At 43.7% G+C, this 21,524-nt stretch overlaps 1 protein-coding gene across 1 annotated transcript in view; it reads right to left on the bottom strand.

Annotated features, from left to right (window-relative positions):
- The window catches only part of LOC147885301 (uncharacterized), a 185,731-nt gene that overhangs the window by 69,720 nt on the left and 94,487 nt on the right, over positions 1-21,524 (bottom strand). Inside the window, exons 9-10 of the mRNA XM_087396116.1 lie at positions 10,120-10,248; positions 534-647 (exon numbers count right to left, since the gene is read on the bottom strand). Coding sequence (XP_087252242.1) covers positions 534-647; positions 10,120-10,248 — 243 coding nt within the window. The remainder of the gene's footprint in view (positions 1-533; positions 648-10,119; positions 10,249-21,524) is intronic.

Here is a 21,524-nt window from a genome sequence, read left to right as displayed (position 1 = left end):
TGTAACAGTAGTGGTGATAAACTGTGGTCCTACCCCCAGCCTAGGTCATCGAAGAAGAGACTTAAAGTGGAAGACATTGTGCTGCTTCGACAGCTGCAGGTATACCTTAGTTACTCATGGTCTGAAAGGGCAACCGGAACTATGCAGACAAATTGAATAAGCAAGAAACTTAGGTAAACTCAAATGACTTCTGTGAAGAATATATATATTTAGGATCATGTTTATGAGATTCTTAACAAGCTTCCAAACGGAAGCACATTTTGAATGAGACAAAGATGTTGAAATAGAAAGTCAACATAGAAGACGAGATCATTGAAAAGATTGGGTAGATATTCACTTTAGAGACTTCCCTTCAAGGCCAAGAAACAATCCTGTTCAAATATGAAAGGTGTCTACAGATGTGGTAACACCTGCTGTGTCGCAACAATCAACATACAAATTACTCCATGCCCATCTGGCATTTCATTGCTATTTATAACCTTAAGCCCAAGCCAACATTAGAAGATTCAGAAACAATACAAACAAAACAAAACCTCTTGAGCTTGCTTCAGATCACCACAGGATGCATAAACTCTCATCATTGCAGCAACTACTTTCTTGCAATCATCTGCAGGCTGATTATTCATATTATCAAACATTCGAAAAACCTGCCAATGTAAACACACCAACGAATCTTGTCTGAGCAGAACATACAGGATCACTTTTAAAGTTTCTCTTAGACTTCAGTCCCAGAAAGTTCATCAAGCAGTCCATGGAAGAATTAAGCATATCATGCATAGTACCTTGAAAAACAAGTAAACATTGACCAGTATCTCTGGCACACATGTTATCAAACCTATTGTTTTAATGTGAAAACTGAGGTTTAAAATGTTTCTGGGTTTATAAAACTAGATAGGCTTGATCCTATCTGAGTAATACCAATAAATAAAAGATGATTCAAGGATACCATGCAAAATACTGAGAAATCCAAAAAAGCAACATCAGTTTAATAAATATTCGCTCTTAGACATCCCCCTTGATTGCATCATACCTCTCAGGCCCAAACCTAAAATTCAAAAAATCAGTACAGTTGCAAATAGGCTCACATCTTCATCATTTTATCTGCAGACATACTTAGGAAGCCACATCCTCTCACCTCACCTTACCTCGCAGCCTCTTTAACTTCTCCGTTTTATTTTTTCAGGCAGTAGGAGCCCCCTTGTTCTCCCTATCCAGCTAGAATTCCACAGTCCTTTGGTACAGTTTAATGAAAATCTGTCCTTCCAAACGGGCAATGGAGATCCCTTTGGAAACTTCTGTCACTTGCACCATTGGTGGCACCAAAGAAATTCGATCCCATCAGATGCTGAGCATTCCAAAGGGAATATGAGTCACTCCTGGCTGACACGGTTATTAATAGCACCAAATCACTTTGCCAGCCAGGGAGATTCTGATTGACTCAACACCGCCCTCCCCACAGGTGATGTTAGATTGATCCAATTCACAGCGTTGGGAATAAGATTTTCCAGGTTTCAGTTGAAAACCAAGGTATATTATCAACAGAAACTTGCACCTAGGCTCTTTACTTTCAGGTGTTGCTAGTGCAACTCAGTTTGTAATCTGACTTCTTCATGCCAACTGCTTTGAGGCTGAGGCTTATTCCTTGTGTTGGCCTTCCATGTTGGAATCACTGCATGAATGCAATAATCAGAGTAACCCACGGAGAAGGTGACCGTCACCTTCTTATGGAACCACATAGAAGATCCTTTTAGATTGTGCCACATGGCACAACTCCTTCATCCCTTCATCAACCTTATCAAAACCCACGACCCCTCAGGGGTTTACTGATCACAGAAATCATCACAAAAGCTAACATTCCAGTTGCGCTTGACCATGTCATCAAGGCCACTGCAGAGGGTGTCTTTGCAAGGACTATCCCGAGATACCTATCCTCATATGCTAGAGCAGTCTCTAGTCTGCAACTCCTTCATCCCTTCATCAACCTTATCAAAGCCCACGACCCCTCAGGGGTTTACTGATCACAGTAATCATCACAAAAGCTAATATTCCAGTTGCGCTTGACCATGTCATCAAGGCCACTGCAGAGGGTGTCTTTGCAAGGACTATCCTAAGATACCTATCCTCATATGCTAGAGCAGTCTCTAGTCTGCACCCTTACTTTACAATGGTGTCAGTGGTGTCAGTTATCAAAAGTTCCCAATCACCTCACCACAGTAGACCAGCTTCCAACTTCCAACTTCCTAGGCAATCACTTACAAGGGCTTACCTAACCAGTGCTCCAAGTGCAAGGAACTGATTTTATGGCTAGACAGTGCCTTCATCTCATCCGAGCTCCACGATGGCCCTCAATCCCTTCTTCACAACTGTATTAGGGTAAGCAGTAAAGCATAGATTTCCAATCCCAGCCACAAGCCAGAGTCAACAATCGTGTGAAAGCTAGCAGTCTCATTAACAAAAGGCCATGTGAGACCTCAAACGTTAGAGTCAGCATCCAAAACACTGACAAGGTTCCAGGTACTAGGAAAAAAATATGAGATCAGCCTTCCACTTCCACCAATGCACATGCTGCAGATTATTGTGATCCATCCACCTTCTTCTACTAAAAGAAAAAGACCTCTAAAAAAGAAGAGATACCTCCTTATCCCCGCCGCTCATCCATACTTGCTTTCTATGCTTGGCATTCATTCACAGTTAAGCCCTAGTTTTGTATCCCATACACTGTTGTTGTTTCTTTAAAGTACCCCTGGAGATATAAATTCGCTCTCCCAGAAACTTTAAGCTGACAGTAGCTAACAAGATCCAAGAGGTTGGGACCCATGTCCGATGCCACCAGTGGAATCGGCACACACATCAACTTAAAGGGCACTATCTCAATCTGACCTCTGAGCACAGCTTCGCATGTTGATTAGGGTCTCAACCAAGGTCTGTTCCTTCTCTTGCCATCCCTTTCTTCCTCTTCACAGTCCATGCACAAAGATATTTCAAAATCATTCTTAAGCCCTCATTCTTCTTCAGCCACAACCATATATCATTGCAATGCCCTTACCTCCATTTGATCTGATTATTCCATCTCATGAGCTCACCAGCATCACTTCTAAAAAGTATTCCTCAAGTAACCATGCTTCTCCACTAGATCTTTTTGTGCAGTGATGCATCCTTGGTTAATCTGACTGATACATTTGGATAAATTCCCTAAAATATCCTTAGAAACCACCTGCACCTCCATTCTCTTGTGCATCACCCTCATTTTGGATAAATCAGGATGGCAATATAGAGCAGAAATCCTCCCCCAAAGATCAACTTGAAGACACAAGAGAGCAAGGAACAGAAAAGCAAAAGACACAAAGGAGAACTAAACATGATAAATCCTCACCCAAAAAAATAGATGTGCATGAGTCTATTCCACAATAAACCACCAACACAACCAAATTAATGAGAAAATACGTTTTTCAATCCCACCAATAATACCCCACAACTTTCAAGCTTTGAGCATAATCTCAAGCTTGAATTATTAAGGATCCCAACCCTTAGTTGTGATTAGAGTTTCCTTCCTTGCAACTAGCCAAGGAAGGACTTCTTCTTCAATAAACCAAAGGGCAGTAAACTGTAACTAGCTTAGCATCCATGCCATTTACAGCGACACTACATCTCTTTCAAACACTTCCTTAAACACAAAACCACTTAGAAACAACTTTGAAAAAGAAACTGGATGGAGGCTAGAATGCCCTTGCTCAATGTACCAGACACGAAACACCACATTGGCCCCAAATACCTTGGCGCCCCTTTCGGTATTTATTTAATTCTTCAAAAGTGGAATTCTTCTTTACAACAAGGGCGCACCCTTCTACTACTATCAGAGCCAACATTTGGCCTCTACCTGCATCCAATTCCAATGCACCACTACTACCCCAATGCCAGGGTCAAAACTAAGGCATATCTCAACAACTTTGTCACCTGATTGTAACAAGGCATCAAAGCAAATCCCCAGAAGTGCTCAAATAGCCTCCAGGCATCAAATTGCAACCAATCTGTTCTTCTGGCACCCACCAAGCATACCCATTGCGACTGGATTTCTACCTACAACCTGTAATGCCCAGAAAGAACTCCAAACATCGACATGCAAAGCAACAAGCTTCCAAGATAGCAAAAGCAAACCAAAAGGAAGTTAGAATATCCATACCCACTATCCATGGAAGAGGGGCAAGCTCTTTCTTTCACCTATCCTCTGCCCAGGCCCCAGGGGGTGTAGAAATGACTTCCAATCAAGGGGAAAAGAGAGAGAGAGTGAGGATACAGATTCTGATAGCTGAAAAGAGAAGGAAGAGCAAGGTTCACAAGTGTAGAAGCCAGAAACAAGAGAGAGAGGCTAAAATATCTGCAACAGGATCTCTGGAGGTGTAGAACAACCCGTTCAGCTTCAGAATGGACTTGTTCAATCAAGAAAACGTGATGTACCAACTCGAAATCAGGTCCTAGACTGCGTGCTAGCAATTCTGGTGCACAAGAGCTGCCTTGGGATGCATGCCAGCAGCAAAAACAGGCTGAAATGCAGCAAAAGCAGGTCAAATTGCAGCAGATAGGCTGCCTAGAGGTGCGTGCCAGCCCTGGGTGGCTGTTCAAGCTTCGAAATCTGAGCATAAATCAGCAAAAACAGCTTCCAATCACCTTGGGAAGATGAAAACCAGCCGTACAACAATTGTTACGTTGATTAACATGTAGGAGGGTGAGGGGGGAAAGAAGCTTGCGTGGGGGATTGCCACATGTCCCCTCATTAATGCTCTAACCCTCAAAACCAATGAAACAGTTGGTTTGCCCCCACATTAAAGTCCTAACCCCTCCTAACCAATGAAACATTGGCTTTCCTTGGGCCTAACATTTAGACCCCTCAACCCCTAGCATTTGGGCCTAGTAGGTGCACTAAAAATTGGACTAGGGACTTCTAGGAAGTGGGTGCTTCCTCTAGACCAGCCCCCTTGGCCAAAGTAACCACGGACATAGCCACGGGGTTAGCTACACATGAAATTCACATCCCCGTGACATACCCCCTTGCTTAAGACAGCAAACAAACTCGTTTTCTGCTACAACAGTAAATAAACAACAATGAAAGAGGGATAAATAGCCAACACCAGATAATACATGATCTGTCATATACAACTAGCAATGATGATATGGTCTAGGAGAGCATGTGATTCCATCCATACATCAATGCATCATCTATGTGGAGTGACTAGTACACTCATCATAGGGGTTCCACGGCAAAAATATTGTCAGCAATCAGTACCTCAGGTGAGACCTACAATGCCACCAAGCAACCTCTAGATATCTTGTGAGTTGTCTATATCATGAGGAAGCGGAGGTGCTACCCCCCTCTAGAGCATCAGGCAATGCTCCAAACCTTTGCTCTACTGAGCTTGAATGAGCATGTACCGCTGTGGGCTCAAGCTGAAATGCTTCCAAGTAGAGCTGCAATACCCTAGGTGAATCTGTTAGTTCACCTTCCTCCATCAACTTGGCATTCAGTGTTGAGTAGTTCTGAAACTTAACCAGATACCTTCTAGAAACTATACCTCTGACTTTCCTTTCATGGTGTGCCAGAATCTGTTCCGGAACCAAAATCTCATCCAGTTCCTCCACTTCAAGCCATTTCTCATCAAGCATATCTTGTGGCACATCTCCCTGGAAAGGCTTCAACAAACTCACATGAAAGGCATTGTGAATTGTCCAATGATGTGGTAGCTTCACCCTGTAAGCTACATCACTTATCTTTTGCAAGACTTGGGAAGGTCCATAGTACTGCATTTTCAGTTTGGTGTACAGCTTATCCTTGCCTTTCATCTGCCTAAGTCTTGCTTTCTAAAATGCAGCAACACCCAATCATCGTCTTTAAAGACCAATTCATGTTGTCGCTTATCTGCTGCTCTTTTATGCTTCTCCTGGATTTTGTGGAGGGCTGTTTTTACCTTCTAATAGACTCCATCTAAGCTTTCCGCAAATCTGTAAGCTTCGTAGATCTTCTCTTTGGTGTGCAAGATGGGAGGTACCTTTCTTCCGCCTTCCACAATTTCGAAGGGTGCTTTCCCTGTGGAAGAATGCATTGTATTGTTATAGGCAAACTCAACCAATGGCAAAAATTGCTCCCATTTTGTTTGCTGGCCTGAAACGTAGCATGTGAGAAGATCGAGGGCAGTAGAGTTTGCCTCTTCTGACTGTCCATCTGACTATGGCGGGAAAGAAGATGAAAAATTCAATGTAGTGCCCATGCTCTCAAACAAACCTCTCCAGAAAAGGCTGGTCATACAGGGGTCTCGATCATTGACAATAGATCGAGGCATCCCGTGCAGCTTGAAAATATGAGACATAAATAATTTTTCCATCTGATCTGTTGTAATTTTCTTCCGCACTGGAATAAAGTGGGCCTGCTTGTTGAATCTGTAAATTATGGTCCAAATTCCATCGTGTCCTAAAGGTGTACAAGGCAAATCGAAGAGGAAGTCCATGGCAATGCTTTGCCAGGGTCTATCCGGAATAGGCAATGATCCAGCTGGCTTTTGCCTATCCTATTTTACCTTCTGACAAGTGATGCATGTCTTGACATAAGCCTCTACATCCTTCCTCAAAGTCGGCCAGTAGAAGAAGTGCTTCACTTCTTTGACTATGGCTTCAATGCCTCGATGTCTTGCATATGGTGGGGCATAACTCTCCATCAAAACCTTTGGCCTCAATTGCTTTGTGACACAAAATCTGGCATGCATCATCCAAAAGTTATCCTTAAGCATATAGTGCTCATGTTGATTTTGCCCTCAACCAGCTGATCATAAATCTGCAAAATTGTCATCATTGGCATATTGATCCTTCATGGCATCAAGTTCACTGTGGTATGCAATGGTGACAGCTGAAACTTGCAGTTTCTTTAACATTGCATCACGACTTGTCTTCCTAGAAAGTGCATCTGCAACAACATTCTTCTTGCCAAGCACATGCACAATCTGAAATCTGAAAATGAAACATCGAAAGGAAGTTTGCCCACCGCATGTGCTTTCCTGACAGCTTTCTCTGAGTGAGAAAGTACCTCAAGGATTGGTGATGCGTCTAGAGATAAAAATCAGCACCTAAGAGGTAATGCTTCCAAGAAGAAAGAGCATGTATGACAGCTGGCATCTCCTCCTTCTCATATATACCAAAATTCATCTCAGCATTGGTGAGCACTCTGCCCTCATACGCAACCAGTCTACCATCCTCCTCCTATGCTGTTCCCACAAGCATCACATTGGACAGCAAAGGGCTTGCATAAGTCTTGGCAAGACTATGACAGGATCGGAGCATATCTTCTCCTTAAGCTCTTCGAAAGCTGCAACTTCCTTAGTACCCCATCTGAAAGAGACTCCTTGCTTCTGTAGGGCATGCAGAGGCGATGCAATTTCAGCAAAATAGTAGACTTGTGGACCCCTCTAACCTATCCAAGATATCATCAATCCTGTGTATCGGGAATCTATTCTTAATGGTTATCTTATTCAGATCCCTATAATCTATGCACATCCTCCATGAGCCATCCTTTTGCACAAGAAAGAACGGGGAACAATAGGGTGAGGAACTGGGCTGAATTAACCCCTTCTCCAGGAGATCCTTTACTTGATGCATTATCTCCTCCTACTGGGCTGCACTAACCCTTTAAGGTGGCTTGTTTGGTGGGATGCTACCTGGAATTACATCTATGGCATGGTCCTCATGTCGTTCTGGAGGTAATTCTCGTGGTAGGGAGCAAGAAAAACATTCGCGAAACTAGAAAAGAAAATCTGTCCTCTCTTTATCAAGCTTAGAAAAATTAGAATTTTCTTATGCTTGTTCTTTTTCAGTTGCAAAAACCAAGTACGCAAAAAGATGCTTTTTCATTACATTTGAAATGGCCGAAGCTGATACAACTGGAATAGATTCTCCCTTCAGTTCAGCATCCAAAACATGTGTCTTCCCTTGATGATTCAAAGTTAGAGTTTTGTTTCTGGCATCCAAAAGTGCTCCCTTCCTGTGGTGCCAAGGTATACCCAACAAGACATCACACTCATTCAACACCATAATGTAGAACTCCTCAATATCCACATAGCTCTGAATGTGCATGCGGAGGTTCCCAATGATCGCTGTAACTGACTCATAGTGTTCTGGGCAAGCCATATCTGTGACACATAGTGGCCCCATCTCATCTGCCCTTATGCCCAATTTTCCAGCCAGCTTTGGCGATATAAAATTGCCTCTCGCACCTGGATCAAAGAAGAATAGAGCAGTCAGGTCACGGATTTCACTCCACGCTCTGCATAACTCCATGGCATCCACATCTTGGATATCTCGCTTTCACCCAGGTGACCCGGGTTCAAATCCCGGCAATGGAACCATTGAAACCGGTCTTCCGTAAACCAAAGGGCAATAAACCATAACTAGCTTAGCATTCATGTCATTTAAAGCCAACCAAAAGGAAGTCAGGATATCCATACCCACTGTCCATGGAAGAGGGGCAAGCTCTTTCTTGAACCTATCCTCTGCCCAGGTCCCCAGGGGTGTAGAAATGACTTCCAATCAAAGGGAAAAGAGAGAGAGTGAGGGTACAGATTCTGAGAGCTGAAAATAGAAGGAAGAGCAAGGCTCACAAGTGTGGAAGCTAGAAACAGGAAGTTAGGATATCCATACCCACTGTCCATGGAAGAGGGGCAAAAGCAAAAGCAAACCAAAGGAAGTTAGGATATCCATACCCACTGTCCATGGAAGAGGGGCAAGCTCTTTCTTGAACCTATCCTCTACCCAGGTCCCCAGGGGTGTAGAAATGACTTCCAATCAAGAGGAAAAGAGACAGAAAGTGAGGATACACATTCTGAGAGCTGAAAATAGAAGGAAGAGCAAGGCTCACAAGTGCGGAAGCCAAAGTGCACTGAAAATTGGACTAGGGACTTCTAGGAAGTGGGTCCTTCCTCTAGGCCTGTCCCCTCGGCCAAAGTAACCACGGAGGTAGCCACAGGGTTAGCTACACATGAAATTCACATCCGCGTGACGATCTTACCTACAGATAAGCGTGGCCTGAATATTATGGATCCCAACCCTTAGTTGTGATTAGACCTTGCAACCAGCCATGAAAGGACTTCTTTACACATGGATTTAGAGTTAAACTTCTTCTCGAGATGGTGATTGATTGCCACGTATGAGGTGGACCTTAATATTTGCTAGCATCATACTTTCTTTGTCTACCCTACTAGTGGTGCTTTGTTAAAGCCTAAGATGCTCGCTTCCTTGTTCCCAAACAAAAAAGGATCTTGTTCTCCGTAGCATCAAAGTCCATGGCGCCTTTGGCTGTATGGTGGCTGCCCACTTCACCATCTCTGCTCCCATCCAAAATCCTGGAGATGGATTAATCTAATTGAGGATCCTATCTTTCCTCGACCACATAGTCGGGAAGGCTAGAAAATTGCACATCATAAATTTATAATGGTCACCTACTCGGAGAGCACATTGAGAGAGTTTTGGCATCAATTTCTGGGGAACCACACCAAGAACGATTACAGCAAGAACCACACCAGTCCAGTATACAATGCCATGTTAGATCTGCTCTAGGCCCCCTTGCAACCGCATAAGAGCACTACAAGGCACCTTGGGCTAGGGAACCACACCAAGAACGATTACACCATGCTAGAATAGCCAAAAAACTTTGAAATCTGTCTCTTTTGAGGGAATCTCTAAAGACGTCCCCTTGCAAGGATCTGCAGGGCAGGGACATCATCCAGACTCTAATGTCCCTCTCACACTACGAGAGTGTCTTTCAAGAAGAATTGGGACCATGAATTGGTTTTCACACACACCATGCAGGCCCTTCTCTTGACATTTTCAGACTCCAGATTGACTGCACTAAACTAATGTGGTGGTCCTGCCGCGTTTATTTGATGCTAAAGCTTCGATCAGAGCTAATCCTTGACCAACACGTGTCTGCATGATTATTCTTCATCCTGCATGCAGGATTTTGACAGGAGCTTTTCATGGTCATATTATATAACTTTACCATAAGTCGCTCTCTCCCACCCCTCCCCCCCCCAAAAAAAAGAAAAGAAACCATGCCATATATCTGTTATAAAGGTCGAAGCTTACCGATGCAGCCACTTTGGAATCGTTTCGAGAAGCACATGCATGGATCAAAGAGGCAAAGTTGTCGCCATTTGGCCCGACCCCAAGCCTCTCCATTGTTCTCAACAATTCAAATGACTTTCTATAATTCCCCTGCAAAAGCACGAAATCTTTAATATCCATATTATCAAAAACTCAACAAAATATCAAGCATCCTCTTAAACCCCACACGTCAATTTTTCACCTTTCAAGAACTAACAAGCAGCTGCGCATTACTTTTCAAACATAGCATTACTTTTCAATCCTATGTTTGCACATGCTGTGCTTTGACGAATCAACATTCGGTTGATCCATAAGTGGAATCTGGGTGAAGGTCAAAGGTCATGACAGATATTTTTTGAACATTTAGTTAAATGCATACTTGCTTTTGCAGAACACGTGTCCATGCTTGAACTCTGATTTTCACTCTACTATAATGTGTGTCCTGAATTTTCAAACATGTTTTGATGGCACTTCCATGCAAGCATGAGGACCCTTTGATGCAAGTCGCATCCCTTGTTCATTTGTAGCATAGAAAAATAAGCAGCAAAAGCTTCTCAACGAATGGTCAATACTGCTAATTAAGATCTCAACAACAAGGAGATGCAGCATCCCTTGGAGAAGTAGATATACCATATATTTTAGTTAGCAAAGAACCAAAATGAATGAGCATGTTTTTACACAAACCAATACCACTCTGATGTAAGGGCAGAGTTTTAGTGCAATTTAGATACCCTCTTGTTACGTTGTTGGATTCTTTTATGAAGGAATAATAAATTCATTGGCAACTATTTCGTACAGGTTCTCAAATAGAGAAAAGTGCTGACAGAACAGTAGCATGAAACTTACTTGTTTGACACCTTCTCGGCTATGCAGTAACGACCTAGAAGGTGTGTATGCAATTCATCATATCCTTTATCCTTTGTATCAATTTGAACCTCCATTATGCAACCATGACTCTTGATTTCTTTGCATACCCATAGGTTGCTTTGACTGCTGCCGAGATTTTGCAACTATAACTGGTTTTGGATAATAACATATGGTCCTTTCGGATTTGATCTAGAACGTAAACAAGGACAGCTCTCTCGTCATCCTCAGACAAAAAACCCCTGTCCCCCTCCTTGCCCACTATACCAACACAGGTGCATGCTGTGTACACGTGCATTCATGCAGGCATTTGTAAATATCATATGTAGACTACCTGTGGCAACAAGCTCCTCTTCCTCCCTGCTCCCCATACCTGTACCCTCTTCCCTCCCACTTTCTGTAAACCATTGAACACTTGACTTTGATAAACCTTTACAGCACAATTCTGGCATACAGCTATCAAAAACCTGTACTTCTTGATAGTGTAACAAAATATTGCTCTTCCATTTCTTTTCACCAAGTCAGTTGTCATCTCCTTTCAACGTCCCTGCATTCATGCAATTATATGACTTGTAACTAAATGAGCAATTTCAACTATGGAAATTTCATTATGAGCTCATGGATTTTTTATTGGGACATAATGCTCCAAGTACCCATCATATCTTTGGTCCCAAACATCGCACTTGAGGGAGGTTCCTAAGCGGGGAAGGTACTCCAGTGAGCGCTAGACCAGCTCAAACTATTGCAGGATTTCCATCTGCTTCAAAGTATCACTAATTGCAGCAAAAGACCTCCACCAAATTGCCATGCTGGTGAGACAATGAGGCAGCTGGTGGAGAGGATGGGCAAAAGGGGGCTCATAGCAAGAATAGCATGAGCCAAAGCATGGGCAAATGGAGTGAAATCATAATTAGAGTGTCCAACATGGGCTGGGCCGTGGGGGGCGGTGTGTTTTGTGTGTTTGTATGTGTGTGTGTGTCTGTGTGAAAAAAAAAAAAAAAGTGTGCGTGTGTGTGTGTTGTGTGCTCAGTGTGTGTGTCCAAGGCAAGATCAGAGGCTGCCTTTTTGTCTCTCATCTGCTTCTTGATTGGAAACACATTCTATCCCACTTGGAATGGCATGGCAGGGACTCTCTCTCGGGCAACTCTTTGAGGGTAGAGAATATTTTTTGGTCTAAAGTATTCCACCCTCCTTTGGCCATACAAGAACCACGACGTTCTTTCAAAGGCATTTCATCTGTGGCGGATGTCCTTCAGGATGATGGCACAATTTTATCTTTTTCTATGGCTGCTCGCAAATATGGCTTGGGAGCTCATTATCGTCCTTTATGGCATAGAATTTCAGCAATGCTTCAACCGTACTTGCCGGTACCTCATTTGGAACTTCAGAATCGGCTTGAGGATTGGATTTTACGCTCTCCTTCCTTATACGCCCGTCCTTTGAAGCTCTCACATATCACAGTGTCATCACTGTATAAAGTGTTATTACCTCCACCTTGGATTTCCCACAGAGCGAATACTATTTGGCATATGGATTGTCCAATGAAGTGGTGGAGAAAAAGGCTGCGTCTCCTTTGGCATTACAAAGTCCCTCTTCGACAACAGCTTTTCCTATGGCGAGTTCTCCTTGGCATTTTTCCATCCGGACAGTTACTCGCACATAGACATATTGCTTCAGCTGTTTGTCACAGATGCCAGCACTCTATTGAATCAGTGTTTCACATCTTTTGGTCCTGTCCAAATACTTCTGATCTCATTGCTCTCATCAGACAGAGGCTTCGACAGCGATTTCCTACTGTTACTTTTGGCAGATTTTTCTGGTTGTTTGGCTTTCATCCACAGAGACAGGGTTTTGATTAATTTTTTGTATGGGTGCACTATTGGTCCCTATGGACTTTATGGATGGATAGAAATCATAGACTCTTTTCATCCTTTCTTTTTTTCAAACGATCTCTGCAGCAATCATTCTATGATTGCCTTCAGACTCGTTTGATTGATCGAGATGTGTATACAGCTTATACTGAGATCTTTAGTTGAGTAGTAGTCACTTTGTTTTTGAAGTAACTATGAATGTAATTATTCTATAGAAATAAAAGATTTCTTCCCACAAAAAAAAAAAAAGTGTGTGTAATGTGTGTGTGAGAGAGTGTGAGCAAGCTGAGCACTCCGCCAAGATCTTCTTGCAGGCCCCCCTCCCGTCCGTACGCCCGTACGTACGCCGTACGGTTTTCGGACGATCGTACCAGTGCCTAGGGTAGACTCGCCATCCCTGTGCAGATCTGAGCGCAGGCCCGCACACTTTCTCCGACCTCTGTTTTTTTTTTCTGTGTGTACGTACGCCTTTCGTCAGTCCTTCCATACAACGCAGTTTCCGGTGCCCTGTCAGCCTCTCCGTACAGCCCATCCTCTTCCGTACAAATTCTGCTGGATATTTCCCTGCAATCTATTTTCGTCCGTACAAACTTTTCCATACAGCCCCGTTGGTGTTCCGTACAGTTCATCTTGCACAGTCCCTTCTGTGCAGCTTACTCCGTACAATCTCTGCCGTACAGTTCTGGGTTTTTTCCTCCGGTGCTCTTCCGTACAGTTCTCTGTCTACTTTATCTTTCACTCTATATCCCTCCGTACAGCTCCTGTCCTTCAAAATTGGGTGGGGGTTTTGAAGAAGGGCATCCCCATATGTGATTCTGAAGAAGGGGAGAATGCCATATCTTTCATGGATCATGAAGGCATGCAGCCCATGCAGGCAGAGGCTTTGCCTCTCTGATATCTTGTTTCGCCCTTATACTTTTCTGTATATATCTCTTTCATGCATCACACACTCAAGTGCTTTACATACAATGTACAGAGCCTCTGCAATGTCTCAAAGTGGAGGCTTTTCTGGAATTATGTACATAAAATGCAGCCAGATATTGTTTGTTTGCAAGAGCATAATCAACACTCTAAGGCTGGTCATCATGATTACTTTGGAGGCTATGATATTTATTATGCTGGTACCACTACCTACTCAGGTGTATGCATAATGGTTAGACATGAGCTGGAGCCTCAGTTAGCCTTCAATGACAGCAGTGGCGGATGGATGGTCATACAATGTAATGTCAATGGTGATATTCTTGAGTTTGCATCAGTCTATGCCTCCCAGACCTCTGCCGTGAGGGCTTCCTTATGGGATTCTTTAAGCAAATACCCATGGAGATCTAATGCATTTATATGTGGAGATTTTAATAATTCCCCTCTGCCGAGAGATAACACCACTTCAAGATCTCATATGCTATCATTGGAAAGGCAGAAATGGGATAGCATGCTTCTTTCTGTGCAGGCTGAAGATTTATGGCTGCTTCTCCAAGGGTCAGTGCCTGGTTATACATTTCATTATAATGCATTTACTGCATATTGGGCAAGACTTGACAGATGGTATTTGTTTTATCCACAACAATATGCAGATTTTAGCCCTCATCTCTTCATAGATTTCTCATTGGGCTTGTCAGATCATGCCCCATTATGGATAAATCTGCAACTTGGTATGCCACTGGATGATTTGCCACCTCTTTCCCGTAGATTACTGCATGTTAATCAGGCTTATCTCCGACATCAATATTTCCAGCAAATGATCAGATCTGCAATTCATCCCTTGCCTTTCAATGCCCAGGAGGACATGGATTATGCTTGGGACAGTTTTGTCTCTCGCATACAGAATGTCATTAGGTAGTATGGAAACTGGTATATGACTAAATGGAGGAATGAGGTTAAATGGGCAAAAAGGACAGCACAACAATTGACTGAATATTCACGTTCAAGGCCTCTCTCTGAATCAGAAAATGATTCCCTTTCACATGCTCGGATCAAACTGATTGATAATGATCAGCGGAAATTGCACAAATGGCAGATTAGAGCAAGAATGAAGCCCCTCATGGATAAGGGCTGCTCATCAAAAGCCTTCTTCCAGGGCCTGCATGCTACTCGAAAGAAAAACTCATGTCTAAGGGTAAGGAAGCTGGATGGCTCTTGGACGAACTCTTTCTTTGATCTCCAAGATGAATGCCAAAATTATTTTCAGAAATTGTTCTCTGCTCCTGGTTTCCCATCAAATCAAATGACTGATGCGAGGACTGAATTTCTTCAATATGTTTCTGAGATAGTGGAAATGGATGATGCACTTACATTGGAGAGACCTTTTACTGACACAGAACTTGATTATGCACTGTCCCACATCAGCAAATACAAGTCCCCTGGCTGGGATGGCCTTACGGTGGAATTTTATATTTCTTTTTGGGATGATTTGAAAGATGTCCTTTTGCAAATGATCAATGTAGCCTGGCAAGAAAATCACTTGCCGCACCTTTGGAAGCATGGCATAATCAAACTTGTGCCCAAAAAACATCTGCGTGACCATATGTCAGATTGGAGGCCTATTACTTTGATGCCTGTAGTTTACAAACTCATTTCCAAAATGATTGTGTATAGGCTTCACAGGATACTGAATGCGGGCCTTCATCCTCATCAGTATGGGTTTGTGCCATGAAGACAAATCCATGACAATATCTCCAATGCATTGACTGCAATTGAATATGCTAAGTACTCGCATCAAGATGTGCTCATATTGCAGGTAGATATTGCTAAGGCATTTGACACTGTTCAATGGGACTTTATCTCTCAAATCATGACAAAGTTGGGCTTTGGTCCCAAGATAGCAAATGCTATTTATTGGCTTTATTCTGGCTCTACTTCTCAGTGCATTCTTGGGGGTCATCTATCTCGGTCATGGACATTGGCTAGATCAGTTAGACAAGGCTGCCCTCTTAGTGCTCTCTTCTATGCCATTGCGACCCATCCCCTCTTGATGTATCTTGATCATCTTACAAACACAGGACAGATGACTGGTCTTAAAATCCCTGGGGCTGCATCTTTTTTGGCACAAGCATGTGCTGATGATTCCTTATTTATGCCACAGAAGTCTCCTCGGGAAGTTCACATGCTTATGACCACACTATCATTGTATGGATCAGCAGCCGGATTGCATGTTAATTTTGCAAATCTGAATTGCTCCCCATAAAACAATGTGACTGGCATTCTATTCTCTGGCCAGGTCGGGTAGTCCATTCCAAAGATGTCGTCAGGCATTTGGGATATCCTATAGGATGGCATATCACCAGGAAGCAACAGTTAAAATGGATCTTCCAAAGACTTCAACATAAACTGGAATATTGGAAAATCTCTACTTGGCCACTTCATGTCAGGCTCAGAATAGTACAGTCTATTGTAATTGCCTATGTTCAGTTCTTTTTGCCTTTGCTACATTGGTCCTCCAGAGATATTTCAGCCTTTATGTCTCAAGCTATGGAGCTGTTATGGAGGACAAAAACTGCTGTCAAAGCATTGAGACTGATGAAGATGGAAATGGTGTGCTCTCCAAGGATGCACGGTGGACTCAATGTTCTCAATATAAGATATCATGTACTAGCAAGGAAGGTTACTATGCTCCATACTTTCTTCCGTCAACAACAGCCATGGACTTGTATGATAACATCTATGTGTGTCAACATGAGGACATCTACTTATGGCCATTGGACTACTGATCCTTGGGAGGTTGTCATTGGGAGATTTGTAGGGAAGATACCTGGCTGTCCTTTCTCTATTGCTCTGATACTTGATTGGAAACAGGTACTTTCTAAGGTCAAATGGGCTCCCGATAATCGCTCGGGGACAAATTCAATGAGAAAAGAACGTATTCATTGAAGTGCCATCTTTGACATTCCACTTGGTTTACACGAACCAGTTCAGGCATATAATCTCATGAAATTGGGAAGTAGATACATCAAGGATGTGGTAGATGACCGGGGCTATGTCTTATCTTTTCCTCAGGCCACTGCTTCCTATGCATTGAGAATGCATCATAGGTCCATATGGAAGAAAATTGCTGATTTGTTACATCCTTTTCTATATGTTCCTCCTCTGGCTGGCACAGACAGGCTTATGGATTGGCAATTGCAACCCTCTGCTACATGCTCTCATCCTGTTCCTCTGCCTGCTTTGACCTCCATCAAAGCCTACAGACTTCTTCAACCAGCTCCATGGATTCAGCAATATGCTAATACTCCGTGGCATATCAGGAAGCCCCTCTCATGGTGGCGGAAGAATCTCCGCATATTATGGAAGTGTAAAATGCCTTTGAAACAAAGACTTTTTCTTTGGAGATGCATGACGGGCACATTGTCAGTGGGAATCACACTTGCCAAACGTCACATTGCACCATCCACATGTTTACGATGTCAAGCTCCTTCAGAGACTGTCCCTCATTTGCTTTGGCATTGCCCGGGTTCTAGGAACCTCCTTGGGAGAATTTCAGATCATCTTCGGCTCCGTTTCCCGAGTCACAGATTTGGGAAACATTTTTGGTTATTTGGCAGATTTATGCGATCTTTGTCTCAATACTCACTATTGCTCTCATGGGTGAGATATTGGGCTCTTTGGACAATCTGGAGTGAGCATAATTGGGCATACATGGGTCGGCAGATTCATAGGTCATATGAATCTTTCCGAGCCTCATTGCGGCACTCCTTATATGATGCCTGCCATGAGGGTGATATACATGCTTCTTGCATACAGCTTTTCTTTTTATGTTTCTCATCTCTGGGATACTCTCCATTTTGGAGACTTCCCATCTTGTAAATTTATGAGAATATAAATATACTGCACTAGAATTACAAAAAAAAAAGTGTGTGTGAGTGTGAGTGTGTGTGTGTGTGTGTGGTTAAATGGGCGATACCCAATGCTTTGCTTGCGATTGAGTATGCCAAATATTCTAAACAAGATGTTCTCATTCTGCAAGTAGACATTGCGAAAGCATTTGATACTGTCCATTGGGATTTTATTTCTCAGACTATGCATAAATTGGGATTTGGCCCTCGGCTCGTCCATATTATCTACTGGCTCTATTCTCATGCCACGGCGCAGTGCCTGCTTGGTGGTGGATTGCCAAGAACCTGGACTATGACCCGCTCAGAGAGACAGGGATGCCCTCTTAGTTCCTTATTGTATGCCATTGCTACCCATCCATTACTGTTGCATATGGACTATCTTGCAGACACAGGACAGCTTCATGGCTTGCAAATTCCAGGGGCACAGTCATTTCTTGCACAGGCATATGCTGATGATTCATACTTTATGCCCAGGAATTCTCAAAGTGACCTTTCTCATTTGATGCATGCACTGAATGACTTTGGTATAGCTGCTGGACTGCATATCAATTTTCAGAAATCAAAACTTCTAGCTTTGAAAGAAGCTGATTGGCATGCACTTCTCTGGCCAGGCCATATTATCTCTTCCCATACTATTGTCAGGCATCTAGGCTACCCCATTGGCTGGAATATTACCCCGCAACACCAGCTCAAATGGGTGCTTCAAAAGATCAACAAGAATCTGGAATACTGGCATATGTCCACTTGGCCTCTACATGTTCGACTTCGGATAGTACAGTCCATCATTATGGCATATGTGCAATTCTATTTGCCTCTTCTTCCCTGGTCTTTTAAGCAGTTGGTTTCCTATATGTCACAGGCTATGGAGATATTTTGGAAAAGCAAATCTCATAAAAAGGCTTTGCGGCTACTACCAATGCAGTCTATTTGTTCACCCAAGACTCATGGGGGGCTGAATATTCTCAATCTCCAGGTTCACATGTTGGCAAGAAAAAGCACTATGATTGCTGATTTTTTTCAGCAAAAACAGCCATGGGCTATTATGTTAGCAGCCATGTGTGGAAACATGACGTCCCATGCATATGGGCATTGGATTACAGATCACTGCGAAGCAGTCATGACCACATTTCAGGGGAAAATTCCTGGTTGCCCTGTTTCTACTGCTTTTATTCATGATTGGAAGAGAATTCTCTCATATGCTAAATGGATAGGTGCTTCCTCTCATCATGGTAATTCTTTTCGCTTGGAAAGCATCCATTGGAGCAAGGTGTTTGACTCGCCTCTTGCTTTACATGCACCTATTAAAGCATACAATCTCATGAAATTGGGCATAAAATTTGTTGGTGATGTTGTGGATCAACAAGGATGTATGCTTTCATTTCCGCAAGCTTGAGGACATTCTCCTTGGGTCTGCATCATAGGTCCATTTGGAAAACACTTTCAACTATGTTGCAGCCATTTATTCCGGTTCCTCCAATGTTTGTACAGGACAGATTACTGGACTGGAATTTGACTTCCTTGCCTCCTGCTACTCATACGCTTTCAATGCATAATCTGACCTCCTCGAAGGTCTACAGATTTCTTCTTCCACCGCCATGGATTGACAAGCATGCCAACACTCTTTGGAACTTGGATAGGCCTTTATCTTGGTGGCAATCACGTCTCATGAAAATCTGGAAAGCCAAATTGCCATCAAAACAAAGGCTTTTCTTTTGGAGATGTATAGTGGGAGCTTTTTCCATTGGGGTGAAATTGGCAGCACGCCGCATTGCTTCCCCTTCCTACCCCCGTTGCTCTCATCACTGTGAGACAGTTCCTCACCTATTATGGTCTTGCCCACACTCTCGCATATTGATCACTCATGTTTCCCATTTGCTGCGGCTTCAGTTTCCCTTTATCAGATTTAGGAAACTCTTCTGGATGTTTGGATGCCTCTCATCTCAGATGTCTCCATTCCTCCTCTTCTTTCACTGGACTCGCTTTTGGGTACTATGGACCATTTGGACACAGAGACTGCATTCCACGATGGGTCAACAGTTTCCTCAGGCATATATTTTCTTCAGAATGTCCCTCAAGCAATCCTTATATGATAGTTTTGCTGCACGGGACTTGGATGCTACTAGCCTTGGAGGCACACTTTGGCTGGCTTATGCAGGACACCTTCGTTGATGCGGCGGCAGCCCAAGGGATGCCACGTGTCAAAGTGGCATTCCTTGATCCACAGAGTATCCCCTCGGAGTTCGAGATTGAGACGGACACAGGTGTGGTGACGCAGCGCATTGTGGTCACTGGTCGCCCAGATCAGTGTCTGAGATGCCACAGCTTCGGGCACCAGGCGCGCTCCTGCCCTCGCTTCACGAGGACAGAACCTCAGATGGCTCCCACCCAGGCAACTCAGGATCCCCCCCGCCAGGCGTCGACACCCCCTCCCGAAGGGGAAGGCTGGACTGAGGTCAAAAGAAAACGGAAAGGAAACAAAACAGGACCAAAAAAGCCTTCCCATTTACAGCAAGAGACCCCTGTGGTCACCAATCAGCAGCAGCCCGGTAAGGGGAAGGAGAAAGGGAAGAAGAAGATCAGCCAGCCTCCCCCTCATCCTTCACCCCGCCCTCCCCCCCTCCTCCCTCCTCCTCGGTTCCCCTACCTCCCCCCCCTCCAGGATCCCCCCCAGCACCTTTGGTTTCAGCCCCCCTCTCTCCCTCGAGCATGATCCCGAGGGAACCCCCCTTCTGCCTGCGGCCCCGAAGCCAACACAGAGTTGTTCTTCTAGCACTCTGCTCAGAGTCTTCAGTGGCATTACTCCCCCCCACCGTGGCTGTTTGTCCACACTCCGATGATTATGCCCTGAGAGGCTTGTAATTAGTATTTTGTTACCACGGGCTGCATCCGTTTTGTGATTGCAGCCCGCTGGCCTTTAGGCCCTCTTGTACTCTCGTTTTCAAGAAATATAACTAGCACTACTTTTTGCCCAAAAAAAAAAAAAGCAGGTGGGATTAATTAAGAAAGACATGGAGGGACTCAAGGAAGCCTAGAGTTGGTATGGATGCACCATAGTCTCCGACAGATGGAGTGACACGAAGAGGAGACACATGATTAATATCATGGTCTTTTCTTGTGTTGGAAGTATCTTCGTGAGGGTGGTTGATGCATCACATGCCGGCCTTCACATCACCGGAGAGTGGGATATGCAGCCATATTGAGGCAGCCATCAAGGAGGTTGGTGAAGAGAATGTGGTGCAGGTCATCACCGACAATGGCTCCAACTGTAGAAGAATGGGAAGTCTCCTTAAGGAGGAGTATCCCAAGATAGTGTGGACCCCTTGTGCTTCACACTCTCTTGACCTGATGATGGAGGATATTGGGAAGTTGCCTTGGGTGTGTGATGTGGTCGATAAAGCCATGCAATTAGTGACTTACATTACTCGTAAGCATGTGCACATGCACTGGCCCTATTTAGAAGGGAGTGCAAGTGGAGCTCGTGAGACCATCGAAGACACAATTTGGCTACATGTTCTTGGTTCTTAGCAGGTAAGATTGCTTGAATTTGTCTATCTTTCTATCTTGGAATGTTTTTCTTGACCAAGTACTCATGAAGAGCTTGTCACTTCATTCTCATGGGCTGGTTAAGACCAAAGAAAGCCTCCGTCGCATGATGACCAGTTCACATTGGCTGGACTGATATGACTCAAAATTACCTGCTGGACCAAATGTTGAGGGGATTGTCTTTGACAATCACTTTTGGCAGGAAGCGCTTTCCATTCAAATGAGCCCTTGTACTTTGTGCTTCAAATCTTTGATCATGAGGGTTGTACTATGGGCCTGCTCT

The sequence above is a fragment of the Dipteris shenzhenensis genome, chromosome 25 (assembly GCF_047967505.1).
Source record: "Dipteris shenzhenensis isolate YYH24624 ecotype China chromosome 25, Dip_SZ_1.0, whole genome shotgun sequence".
NCBI classification, from domain to species: Eukaryota; Viridiplantae; Streptophyta; class Polypodiopsida; order Gleicheniales; family Dipteridaceae; genus Dipteris; species Dipteris shenzhenensis.
Note: the sequence above shows the minus strand (reverse complement) of the source record. Positions and strands in the feature narration are given on the sequence as shown.